The 13,995-nt window shown below is 45.7% G+C and overlaps 1 protein-coding gene across 3 annotated transcripts in view; it reads left to right on the top strand.

Moving 5' to 3' along the window:
• LOC120919601 (PSMC3 interacting protein) overlaps positions 1 to 13,217 on the top strand; it is a 524,670-nt gene extending 511,453 nt beyond the window's left edge. For all 3 annotated transcript variants that reach the window (XM_040331823.1, XM_040331821.1, XM_040331822.1), the window contains one exon: positions 12,024 to 13,217. In XM_040331823.1, the coding sequence (XP_040187757.1) occupies positions 12,024 to 12,080 (57 nt within the window). In that variant the 3' untranslated portion in view covers positions 12,081 to 13,217. The remainder of the gene's footprint in view (positions 1 to 12,023) is intronic.
• Positions 13,218 to 13,995: the final 778 nt, after the last annotated feature.

Below are 13,995 nucleotides of genomic sequence, written 5' to 3'. Positions count from 1 at the left end.
CGCAGCTAAGGCCTTCGACAGCATTGAGTGGCCTTACCTGTGGAAGGTCTTGGAGCGTATAGGTCTGGGTGCCAAATTTATTAGCTGGGTCAAATTACTGTATGCCCAACCCTCAGCTAGAATTGGGGTTAATGGGGAGTTATCAGAGCCATTCCCACTTTTCAGAGGCACCAGACTGGGGTGCCCACTTTCACCCCTTCTGTTTGCCCTGGAGCCACTCGCAGCGTGAATAAGGGGGATAGTGAGATCATGGGATTCCAGCGTGGCACAGGAACGGATGTAATATTATATGCTGATGACACTCTGCTGTACCTAGGTGACACACAGGGCTATTTGGTTACAGTTAGGAATCTCATTAAAGCCTTTGGTGCACTGTCCGGCTTCTCCATTAACTGGAATAAGTCAGTACTGATGCCCTTGGACCATCTGGACAGTCCTTTTACCTGACTGCGCATCGATGGTACAGATAGTCTCCTCTTTTCGTTAGGTGGGTGTACAGGTGTCCCCGGATGTCTCCCAATATATACCTCTTAATCTTGTCCCCCTACTGGGTAAATTTCGGGACAAATGCAGTGTTGCCTTTATCAGTGGTGGGAACCTCATAAAGATGGTATGGGTGCCACAATTATTATATATTTCACAGGTTTGGGTTCCCCGTCACTGGTTTGATAGAATAGACTCCCAATTTAGGGAATTGATTTGGCGCAAAAAAACAGCTAGGATTATAGGCTCTCTACTTTGCAATATAACAAGGATGATGGGGGATTGGCAGTCCCCCATGCCAGAGCTTATTTCCTTGCCTCCCAGCTACAACAGCTGGGCGGTTGGGTGATTGGTGGACGCCTCGGACCCTATACGCAGACTCCTGGCCACTCCAATGGACGATGCCACAGCATTGTCAGGATTGGAGGCTGGCTATACACACTTAGATAGAGGACTCCCATCCATAATTCTACTGAAAACACTGTGGAACAACATCAAACGATTACTGGGTGTTAGGGGTTTCCTGACACTTACTCTTATCTGGCGAAATATGCATTATAGAGAATTGCTTAAACTCAGTGGATTTAGAAACTGGGAAGCTGCAGGGTTCAAATACATGTCACAATTGTACAATGATCATGTCCTCAAATCCTTTTTGGAAATCCAAGCAGAATTTGATATACCACGCACTAACTTTTTTAAGTATTTGCAACTGCGTCATGCACTGCAGATACAATCCAGACTGACACCACTTAGGCTAACTGATCATGCCATAATACAGGGGATTCTGATGGAAAGTGACAAAAAAGGCATGATTTCTAGAGGCTACAATATTATCCTTAACGCACTTCAGGACCCGGCCAAGTTGCCATGTAGACGTAAATGGGAGGAGGATGTGGGGTCAATGGATGGGGAGACATGGAATCGTTGTCTAGCCTCCACCCCCATGGTGTCGGTATCAGCCTCTCAGAGACTGGCACACCTCTACCTGCTGCACAGGGCTTACAGAACCCCAGCCAGACTTCACAGCTGGGGACTTCGAGATACCCCTCTCTGTCCAAAATGCATGAGGGATCACGGAGACCTCATGCATATGTTCTGGAAGTGTCCCGATCTCTTCCGTTACTGGACCGGGATACTGGACTTGATTTCTCAGGTGTTTGCTTTTGTCATACCGAGAACTCCTGTAGTGTGCCTGTTGGGAGCCCTGGACGAGGAGCTATTAACCCAGTCCACTCACACAGCAATAATCCGGTTACTTTATGTGGCAAGAAGATTAATAGCGCAGCTCTGGATTACCCCCAGGGTTCCCACGAGGCAACAGTGGATTGACCAGGTGAACAAACTGTTGATAAGGGAGAAACTGACATATTAGCACAGAAATGCACCCCGTAAATTCCATACAATGTGGCAGGCCTGGTTAGATATTCCAGGGTTGGCACCCCATCAGTTGATCAAGGACAGATTACCACAAGGCTAAGAGTCGAGTTAAACTGGTGGAGAGTCCGGTAAAAATGATAAAACTGGTAGTTGTATAGCTCCTGCAGTGAGATAGGTGATCGTAGTGGGCTGGGCGACTTGATTGGATATTACACGTTCCCAGGGCTCTGGGACCGGGTATTGATTACAGTTCTACTTCCTATATGTTTCTAGTTTTCCTTGTTGTTCTTGTTTTTTTTTCCTCTTATTTTCATTTGTTTTCTTTGATAAACTAGGGCTGTTGGTTAATGTTCCTTGCAGAGGTTTAAGGATAGTGGAGGAGTGAGGAGAAAAGGGAAAAAAAATGTTTACTACCTGTTTTCAAATGATTCGATGTGCCGACTTGTGTACATTCTGATATTCATATAATGTGAAATGTTTATATACTACTGACCTGGTGCAGGTCTGTGTAAAATACTGGTCTGTATATTGGCCCCTGTTTTCTTAAACATTATTATGTACACAGCGTATGTGATATTATGCAAAACCAAATAAAACTTTTTTCTGATTTAAAAAAAGTCTCTGGTGGAAGAACCAGACAAGATTCTCAGCAGGCCTGTTATGGAGCTTTCCAACCCAGGTAAGGCTAACAACCTATGCCAGCTCCTGTGGTTGGGGGGCTCACATGAGTGGTCGATGAGCTCAGGGATCGTGGTCCACAAGAGAAGCTCTGAGATCCTCAAACTGGAGAGAATTAAAGGTGATAGAAATGGCCTTATTGACCTTCGCAGAAGTCCAAGGACAACATACACAAATCCTCAGACAATGCCATGGTGGTGGCTTACATAAACAGACGGGGAGCACCGTAGAAGCAGAGTTCTTCAAGGCCGAGCAGGGAGCATTCTAAGCTGGGCAGAGCTCCATACTCGATCCTTGTCCCGCGGTCCACCTAAAAGGTACTCTAAACAGGATGGCAGACTTCCTCAGCAGGAACCAAGTGTACGAAGTGGAGTGGCAATTCAATCCAGATGTCTTCAATCTGAGTGAAGAAATGGGGGCAGCCAAGAGTGGATCTCTTTGCGACTCAAGAAAATATACAAATATCCTGCTTTTTCTCCCTGAACAGGAACGAGTCCTCACTGGGGGTAGATGCTCTGGCACACAGTTGGAATTTTCACCTCTGCTACGTCTTCCCTCCAGGTCATAACAAAAATCCAGGAGGATACGACAGTAATCCTCACTCTCTTCTGGCCCAAAAAGCCTTGGTTTTCATCTGTTCTACAGATGCAGATCAAACCATACTGGCACCTTCCGTTGAGACAAGACCTACTGTCCCCGGTTAATAAACGGTAAGATAAGCTTCCAGAGGAACTATTGCCAGATGGTTGAGAATGGCTATCTCAGACGCCTACAGGCCAAGAGTCCAGTAAGTATCCGGGCTCATTCTACTAGAGCTTCTGCGGTGAGTTGGGCAGAAAAAGCTGGTGCCACCCCCGAACAAATCTGTAAGGCAGCTACATGGACAAGTCTGACGACCTTTGCCCATCATTATAGGTTAGACCTCATGACAGCTGGGGACCAGGCTTTCGGAAAGAAAGTCTTACAGACTGTTGGTAAATGGGGTAAGTCTCGATTATCCTCGGGTGCTGTCCTGAAAGACGATTTGGAAAAATGCAAGTTAGACTTACCGGTAACTTGTTTTCCCAATAGGCTTTCAGAACAGCAGTAACCCGCCCTTTTGTTATGCTGTAATACTATGAAATAACTGTTGTTTATGTGTTGCAGCTGGGGCTGGAGGTTCTCTACAAACAACTGGTGGAGGCCTCCTATTAAAGGCTTAATTAATGAGGTGTTTCCTATGGGAAGAGTAGCCATGATCGCTCGGGTGCTTTCCTGAAAGCCTATTGGAAATTTCAAAAGAGCCAACTTCTAAACTGTGCTCATTGCTGCAGGATATGAAGAAGTGGGACCAAATCTTTGAAACATTTAACACAGGAAAAATGGCTTTAAAATGCATCACCAAGTGCATTCCAAGGGGTAATAAATATAGAACAAAGGTTAAACTTGGGTGGCTGAACCAAAAAATAAGATTTTTTGTACTCACCGTAAAATCCCTTTCTCTGATGTCCATGGACGGACACAGCTCCCTAAATCTTGACAAGTGGGTTATGTTCCTGTTCACAGTAGAGGACTAGTCAGAAACATGTTAGATAATTAAATACATGTTACATTAATTAAATACATGTTACATTAACAGAGTTGAACAGCCACGCCCAGGGGGCAGTCCCTCCGGACATAACCCTCTTCCCTGCAGCATGCAGCCTCAGTTCGTAACAAGCAGTACAAACCTAAAAAATGAGGGGTGGGTGCTGTGTCCGTTCATGGACGACAGAGAAAAGAATTTTAAGGTGAGTACAAAAAATCCTATTTTCTCTCATCATCCATGGACGGACACAGCTCCTTAAATCTTGACAAGTGGGTGTCAAAAACGAGGGATGGGAACAATATCAGTAAAACCAATTTAACTTCACCCCAAAACAAGCAGAGCTCCCCAACGGAGGAGTTGCAACTTTAAACAGCCGCCTGCAAAACCTTGCGGCCGAAAGACGCACTCACAGCAACCTTGTGAACGGATGACCAAGTCGCCGCCTTGCGCACCTGTGAGACAGACGCTTGATGTCGGAAAAAACAGGAAGCACCAATTGCCCTGGTCAAAAGGGCCGTGACCAGAAAAGGTCACCCGCCCCCTAAGAGCATAGGCCTGTATGACGGCAGGACCCTGGACACCGAATACGTCCATGGACGCCACCCCATCTTTTCGCACAAAGAGATGTAGGCCTTCCAGGTGCGATGGTAGATCTTCCTGAAAGAAGACTTCCGTGCCCTCAGCATGGTTGAGATGACCGAGCCGGAAAGACCCCAGTCTCTTAAGACCTGGCCTTAAATAGCCGGTAAAACCAGCGACTGTAAAGTAGGATGAATATAAGACCTTAAAACAGAAGGTCCTCCCGCATTGGCAACCGCCAGGGTACATCCGCCACCAGATCGGCGTACCAAGGACTCCGAGGCCAATCTGGAGCGATTATAATCATTGGGATTCCCTCGGTCTCCACTCTGTGGAGCAGCCGAGGAAGCAACTTCAATGGAGGAAAGGCATAAAGTAGCCGATACTGACCCCACAGGGCCACCAACGCGTCTGCACAGGGATCTCTAGACCTGGCCACGAACCCTGACACCGTACGGTTGAGAGGCCAGAAGATCCATGCCCTGTGAGCCTCACCTCCTGCAAGGGAGTTGAAACCCCTCCAAGTGCAAAGACCAGACGCCCTGGTCCAGCATTTGGCGACTCGGGTAGTCCGCCTGCCAGTTTTCCCTGATGGTTGACATAAGCCACAGCCATGGCGTTGTCTGACTAAATCCTGATCGAGTGACATTGCAACCTCCACGATCACGAGGAGAGGCGTAGCCTGATCGCCCGGAGTTCTAGGACATTGATCGGCAGACGGGATTCCACTAGAGTCCATCGACCCTCCCAACCCCGTAGGCTGGCATCTGTCGTAATCACCGTCCACTGGAAGGGAAGAATCTACTTCCCGGACCGACGAGCCGGGGATCTTGGCCACCAATACAGAGAGACCCTGACTAGGTGGCTAACCTGAATCTGACGATCCTGAGACAAAGGAGATTTGTTACATTTGGACAGGATCTCCTTCTGCAAAACACAAGTGTGGAACTGGGCATAAGATACACCCTCGAATGAGGCCACCACTAATGGCCTAAGCCCAGGACTCGCATGCAAAAACGGAGAGACGACCATTTGCGGGATGCCAACAGCTTCACCGCAGACTGAAGAGTCTGCAATATCTCCAGGGGAAGAAAGAGGAGTCCAGAAACAACCCTAGGTACTCCAAATGCTGAGTCGGGACCAGGACCGACTTCTGAATGTTTAACACTTACCCAAATTCTTGGAGGGTCTGGCTGGCTATAGACACATCCACCTCTAATTCTGAACCAGAATCTGCTCTCAGAAGAAGGTCGTCTAAGTAGCACACAATGGCAATGCCTCGCTGTCTCAGCAAAGCTAGGATCGGTGCAAGCACCTTGGTGCCCTATCGCAAAGCGCAGAAACCTCTGGTGACTTGTGCAAATTGGGACATGCAAGTATGCGTCCTTGAAGTCCAAGGACTCCAGAAAGTCCCCCGGATGGAGTGCATACAATTAAATCCCTGAAACCTCTCATCCTGTGGAACAGGTAAAATTACCCCACAATTTAGCAAGTCCTGCACTGCCCATAGCAGGGCAGACCGACGAGCCAGAAGGAGAGGGAGACTTGAGGGAAAGAATCTGTTCGATAGGAAAGAAACTCTATTTTGCACCCCGAAGAGACCACCTTGCAGACCCACTGGTCGGAGAGCAGGGAGGTTCACCGAACTGTGAACCTGCGAAGCCATCCCGCCACCCATGAGTCGGCGGGGGCAAGGCTTCATGCATTGGCGGGTTTGGGTGCCGGCTTACGCACCCAGGGACGTTTCTGTCCCCCAGCTGAGCCCTGACTGACGAAAATACCGCTTCTGAGGGGGGAACGAAGGACCTGGCTTATGGCGTGGCTCCATTCCCCTGGTGGACTGAGGGAGGAGAATGCTCTTACCCCCAGTGACATCCTTGATAATGTCATCCAGCGAGGTACCAAAAAGCCTCCCACCCCTGAAGGGTAAATCAGTCAGGGCTTTTTTGGATGCTTGGTCAGCAGACCAGCATTTCAGCCAAATCAGGCGGCGCAGAACCACCGCCAAAACAGAGCCTCTGGATATCAAGGGGGCACTTTTCAACCCCCCCTAATGCCCGCACGCCACTCCAACAAAGTGTCCATGAACTGCAGGTGCAGGAGCCCCAGCTGCCACTTCTGGCATGTTTGGGGAGGAAGAACCAAACACTGACTCCATCCAGACAGCGCTCGGAGACCCATTCCATCCCACCCTTCTTGCTGCGCTGACCAGGGGTTAACCAGGGGACTCGCCAACCACAGGAGGAGACCGTTCAGCGCCGCTGCCTGCCCTCAGAACACAGCGTGTGTGTGAGGAGAAAAGCTGCAAGCTAAAAATCATGAGGAGATCTGTGCTGCACGCTGTAGAAGCCTGCACTAGAGGCCAAAACCAACTCCAAAATGGCCGCCAGATGCCTCAGAGCAGGAAACAGCCACAGTAAAATGGCCGACCACAATAGTAAGCTGCGCGACTACAACAAAATGGCCGCCAATGGAAATTCACAATGATAACAGCAGGCTTACCAAAAAATGGCGGCAAAACGCTGTGATGTGGATGAGAAGGACTAATGAGGCCTTTCTGAGTCAAACACACCCCCACAGTAATACACAGGCCCCACAGTCCCCTGGTGGGAAAATGAGCCCCCCCCCCCCCCACAGGTCCACCCTGGTAGCAATAGAGCAGCAGAGGGAAATATGACAGAGAGCAGGGAAGGGAGGATAGGAGGACCCCCGAACCCCAGGAATGCTCAGCCATACCGACCCCCCGATGCAGGAAGGACTGTACTTACCCTTCCATGCAAGGACCCACTGACGCATTCCTGACAGGCATACAGGAGTAGCTTTTTGGCCTGGTCCACTGTGAGTGAGACAACACCACAGCCCAGTCATATGTGGACCCTGGAGCCAAAGCTCACCGGCCACCCCAGGAGCCATGGGGTATTGTGGCAGACCCAGCCTCTTTGCAAAGGTGTGCTCACGCTCGCTGGCCGGACTGAGGAGATCTATATATCCAGCCTGTCTCTCAGCCGACAGTTGAAGATTCTTCAAGAATAAAATAAAATAAAAATGTTCTCAGGGCGCTGGGCCCAAAGGGGACCATACATCCTTCTTTGCTAGGCAGAAAGAAAATGAGGCTGCAGGGAGGAGGGTTATGTCCGGAGGGACCACCCCCTGGGCGGGGCTGTTCAACTCTGTTAGATAATTAAATACATGTTACTTTAACATGTTTCTGCCTAGTCCTCTCCTGTGAACAGGAACATAACCCACTTGTCAAGATTTAAGGATCCGTGTCCGTCCATGGACGATAAGAGAAAGTAAAATGTTCTGTGATGGACAAGAAAAGGCCTTTAAAAAGGTTTAAAGCGGAGGAGTCAGTGTCGGCGTTCAAACAATATGCAATCGGGGCCTCTAAAAATGACTATGAGAAAGACATAGCAGAGGAAGGTAAAACTAATCCCATTCATTTTTTTTTTTTTTTATATATATATTAACAGTAAAAAGGCGAGGACAAAACACACAGGCCCCATTAAGGAAGGGAATGTGCTTACAGATGACAAGGAGAAGGCAGCTGTGCTAAACGCTTTCTTCTCCTCAATCTTCACACAGGAAAAGGAGGGGTATACTGACCATGACAGTATTGTAAGCCACAAGTGTAGATCCTGTGGCATGCTGCTTACAGAGGCCAGTATCTGGAAAGGTTTAAAGAAGCTTAACATTAATAAATAAGGTAAACTGTTAGCGCAAAAGACTAGTGCATAACAAATGGACAGAGGATACATCTAAAAAACACAGTCACAGTTCTTTAGTCCATGTACTGGTATATGGTGATAACCAACCCTTTAACAGGGGGAGAGAGGATGGTAGGTGGCAGCTGTCCTCAGAGAAAGCCGGCTCTGTGAGGGGAAGACGGGGAACAAAACACGTTTGTAAGTGCATTTCCTTTTAACCAAATAAATTGTGACTGACATATTGCACTTAGGTGGCGCTTCCTGTTTTGTTCACCTGTTAACATAAATAAATCACCAGGAACTGAGAGTCCTTAAACTCAGTCAGGTTATAGTCAGACCACAATTCCTAATATTCATGGACAGCATACTGACCGGATTGGTACCAGCCGATTAGCAAAAAGCCCACGTGGTACCAATATTTAAAAAAGGCCAGATCTATTCCTGGGAACTATTAGGTAGATTCACAAAGAGTTAGGCCGGCTTATCAGTAGATAAGCCGACCTAACTCTGAATCTACGCCGGCGTTGTTTGTTTAAGTGTATTCTCAAACAGAGATACACTTAAACAAAGCTAAGATAGGCCGGCTTGCGCTGTTCTATCTTAGCTTGCAATGTTTCTGTTGTCCTCTAGATGGCGCTTCCATTGCGGCCGGCGTAGATTATGTAAATGAGGGGATACGCCGATTCACGAACGTACGCCAGGCCTACACCGTCGCATTACGTCGTTTCCGTAAGGGATAGGCCGCCTAAAGTTATTCCACCTATGAGGTGGAATAGCAATGTTAAGTATGGCCGCCGTTCCCGCCGCGAGGTTCGATTTTTTTACGTCGTTTGCGCAAGTCGTCCGCGAATCGGGATTTACGTCGTTTACGTACACGTCAAAATCAATAGGCCCGTACGGCCTACTTAGCCGCAATGCGCACTGGGAAATGTAGTCGCCCGGCGCATGCGCAGTGTCAAAAAACGTGAGGTCAAGCCTCATTTCCATACAACACGCCCCCCTCCAAGTCATTTGAATTAGGCGCCCTTACGCCCGCTCGTTTTAGGCTACGCCGCCGAAAATTAGCAGGCAAGTGGTTTGAGAATCACTACTAGCCTAACTAATTTACGGCGGTGTAGCCCTAAAGTTAGGCGCCCCTACGTGAATCTACCTATATAGGCCTGTCAGTCTAACGTCTGTAGTTTGTAAACTATTTGAGGGGATGATAAGGGACCATATCCAAGAATTTGCTGATAAAAATATTATCATTGGCAGTAATCGGCACAGGTTTATGAAAGGTCGCTCCTGCCAAACCAACCTATTAACCTTCTACGAGGAAGTGAGCTGCCATCTGGACAAAGGTAGAACAGTGGATGTGGTGTATTTGGTTTTTGCAAAAGCGTTTGATGCAGTTTCCCCACAAACGCTTAATCTACAAGCTGAGGTCTGTAGAAATGGACCATAGGGTATGTACCTGGATAGAAAACTGGCTACGGGGTGTGTCCAAAGGGTTGTGATAAATAACGTATACTCAGAATGGTCTAGAGTGGTTAGTGGGTTACTGCACGGTTTTGTCCTGGGACCAATTATGTTTAATTTATTTATAAATGATATAGAGCAGGGGATCGCCAAACTGTTGCGGAACTGCACTCCCCATGAGGCATTGTAAAACTCTGACATTCAGACATGACCATGATGGGAATTGTAGTTCCTGAACAATTGGAGGGCCATAGTTTGGAGACCCCTGATATAGAGGATAGTATTACAATTTACAGTGATATTGTGCATATCCTATGGTCTCCCATATACAAAATAGAGGATGGGATAAATAGCTTGATCTCAGTGTTTGCTGACAACACAAAAATATGCAGGGCAATAACGCAGCAGGATACAGAAACCTTTACAAGAGGACCTGAATAAATTAAAGTGGGCTTCTTCATGGCAAATGACGTTTTAATACCGTTAAGTGTAAGGTAATTGGGGGGGGGGGGGTTAAATTTATAAATGCAACTTACTCTTTAGAGGGAGAATTCCTAGGGGCTTCCAGGATGGAGAAGGTTCTAGTAGAAGACAGACTCAATAGCATCCAGTGTGAAGCTGGGGCTACCAAAGCCAGCAGAATATTGCCATGCATTAAAAAGGGAATTTACTCCAGAGATAAGACTTAATAGAATAATTTCTGCCACTTTATAAAACTCTGGTTCGGCCGAATCTGGCGTATTCTGTCCAGTTCTGGTCACCAATCCTCTGAATATGTATAAAACCACTATGAGCGCTAAATTTATTCTCCCTGGAGAAGAGACACTTGAGGAGATAGGATTGTAAAATACAAATAATAAGTATTGTAGGTACAGGTGATAAGTATGAAACTTTTCAGTCCCAGTAAGTGTAAGAGGACACTGGGCCACACAATGAGACTGGAAGAGAAGTGGTTTAACATTACGGTGTGTAGGTTTTTTTTTTTACTGTCAGGGCAGTAAGGATTGGCGGTGGTGTCGGCAGGAAGTATGGATAGTTTTTGAAAGACTCTTTGACATGCATCTTGGCAAAAACAATATAGGGGGATATGGGAAATGATTTTCTTACACACACACACACACACACACGTTGAACTGGATGGACTGTTGTCTTTATTCAACCTTACGAACTATGGGCCAGATTCACAAAAGAGATACGACGGCGTATCTCTGAGATACAACGGCGTATCTCTGAGATACGATTGTCGTATCTATGCGCCTGATTCATAGAATCAGGTTACGCATAGATAGCCCCAAGATCCGACAGGTGTAAGTGACTTACACCGTCGGATCTTAGGCTGCAATTCTAGGCCGGCCGCTAGGTGGCAATTCTATTGCGGTCGGCGTAGAATATGCAAATAAATAGTTACGCCGATTCACGAACGTCCGCTTTGCTTGTCGCTCTAAATTTACGTTGTTTCCGTAGAGATACGTTGCGTAAAACTAAGCATGCCCTCTAGGTGGTCTAACCAATGTTAAGTATGGCCGTCGTTCCCGCGTCAAATTTTTAAATTTCACGTCGTTTGCGTAAGTCGTCCGTGAATGGCGCTGGACGCCATTTACGTTAACGTCGAAACCAATGACGTCCTTGTGACGCCATTTAGCGCAATGTACGTCAGGAAATTTTAGGGACGGAGCATGCGCAGTACATTCGGCGCGGGAACACGCCTAATTTAAATGGTCCCCGCCCCATTTGAATTAGGCGTGCTTGCCCTGGGCGGATTTACGATACGCCGCCGCAAGTTTACAGGTAAGTGCTTTGTGAATCAGGCACTTACGCTGTAAACTTGCGGCGGTGTAACGTAAATGGGATACGTTACGCCGCCGCAGCGTAGCCCATTTATACGTGAATCTGGCCCTATGTTACTAAGTTGTGAGCCCAGACAGGCTTACTGGACTTTGTGGCAGGTCAACTGGTGTTTTTCTGTACTTGCATTTTTGTAAATAAAGATAGGGAAATGTTAATGTATGGTGTTTGTTTTTCTGCCTTGATCCTATAATTCCTGCTTTTTAATTGCCATAAAGGTGGAATAGTCAATTTTCTCCTTGTTTAAAAAAAAACTCCTACTTTATTTAGTGTGTTGTAACCTATTTGCCCTTCCATGCTACCTAACAATGGACATTTTATTGCAGGAAGAAGTGGGTGTTGAAACAGATGAAGATCTCAATGTGACACTGCCAGATATCTGACCGCCTAGAATAAATTCTACAGGACATTAAAAAAGTCTTAGAATAGTTTATTAGATTTTTTTTTTTTATGAAAAGTGTTTATCTTTATGAAAGGGTAAACCTTTCAGATGGTTTATTTCTAGAGCTAGCTGCTATCCGTCTGAAAGTATTAGGAGCCCTTGTTTATTTAGTGGTATAATACTTTGTAAAATGTTCTGATAACTTTGTTTGAATTTGGCCCATGCCTACCCAAAAGCATATCAGAGGCCTATTTGTTTGTAATGTTGTCCAGTGTTATTACTGCATTTCTGGTCAGGTTTTGTGGCAAATCTTTGCTGTAGTCAGCTTAATGCTTGTATCTGTGTGCAGTAATACAACAAAGAGAGTCTGGGACACAGCAGAAGTGACACATTGCAAAACTTTGGAATATGAGGTAGCACATGAAAATGTCCATAGGCCCCTCCACCTTGTTAAATTCTATATATATATATATATATCAGCATGGTAAGATTGTAAAAATAAACTGCGAAGACTGACATCTGAGTCTGCTCAATTCCTAGAAGTGGTTCTGGAGTAGACAAGGCGTGTTAGCTATGCAGGTGTATCACTTAGTTAATGCAAGGAACTTGTCACAGTTTAAGAATGAATAATTTACTAAACACTCATTTATGTAGGGTTTTTTGGTTTCACACTAACCAAATAAACATATATTTCTTGAATATTTTGTCCAACCCCCAAAAACACATGCTAGGGGAGATTTCACCAAGTCAGATTCCGGGTTTCTTTATCCTCAAAACCCCCAGGCATTAAAAAAGTGATGTATCGGGAAAATTCAGTTGCAGAGAGCAATTTATTTAAAAAAGAAAAGCCAGCCTTTTGGGAGAAACATTCGTAGGAGTGTGGCATGCACTACAGAAATGTGACTGATGAAAGTGTACTGGTGATGTCTCATGGACCTCTATTTGGTAAGTGTCTTGGCTTTGCTTTTCATAGGGTCCAATAAACCTTACCCCTTACCTAGAGCAGATGGCATTCAGGCACAGTGCCACTAATTTTGTTGAAATTAATTTTATAGACCAATATATTGTAAATATTATTTCACAACGATGTATATAGACTTGTGTAAGTAAATAAAAATGTTAAAACATTTGCAATTCATGAATGTTTTATTTGGTCATTAAAAATTATTTAAATTTAAACTTTAGAAGCTATGTACAAAAGTTTCCCAACTACAAAACAAAGCACCAGTGATCTGAGGTTGTTGTGTGAAATTCACAATTGATTCATTATAAATCAGATGTACAAAGAATAATCACACAGGAATAGATGGCAAACAGTTTAACGGTCAAACTACTTGGTAATTCTAAGTCTGAAGGTTGCAAAAGTAACATATATCAATTTGAGGCAGTTTGTTTTATTAATATGGTATTAAATGCTGCTGTTCCACTTACATGTGTCAGGTAAAGCATGCATCTGTATATGGCACAAAAAACATAAAAGCAATACCTTTATTTCAGTAAAAAAAAAACCTGTCTGACCAAGTGATAACTGCAATCTCCACTGATCTGGAACAAGCATATCTGGAGTAGAAATATTTCAAATCCAAATGTGTTGGGTCAGTGGTTCATCCCTTCCTGACAGATTCTGTTTAAGGCTGGGTTCACACCATCTCCAGATCTATCGCACAGAATTTTAGGCTAAATTCAGACCTGAAACAGACTTAAAGGCACACGTTTTTCCAGCAATTCACACCAGACTTGCTGCGCAGATATGTGAACCGGCTCCATAGAGAGAGACCGTCACATTTTCCTGCTATACAGCCTTAACCACCGGACCAATATGCAGGTTAAGGACCTTTCCCCTTTTTGCGATTCGGCACTGTGTTGATTTAACTGACAATTGCGAGGTCGTGCGACATGGCTTCCAAACAAAATTG

The sequence above is a fragment of the Rana temporaria genome, chromosome 12, assembly GCF_905171775.1.
Source record: "Rana temporaria chromosome 12, aRanTem1.1, whole genome shotgun sequence".
NCBI classification, from domain to species: domain Eukaryota; kingdom Metazoa; phylum Chordata; class Amphibia; order Anura; family Ranidae; genus Rana; species Rana temporaria.
The sequence above is the reverse complement of the archived record's forward strand: the minus strand, read 5'-3'. Positions and strand labels throughout refer to the sequence as shown.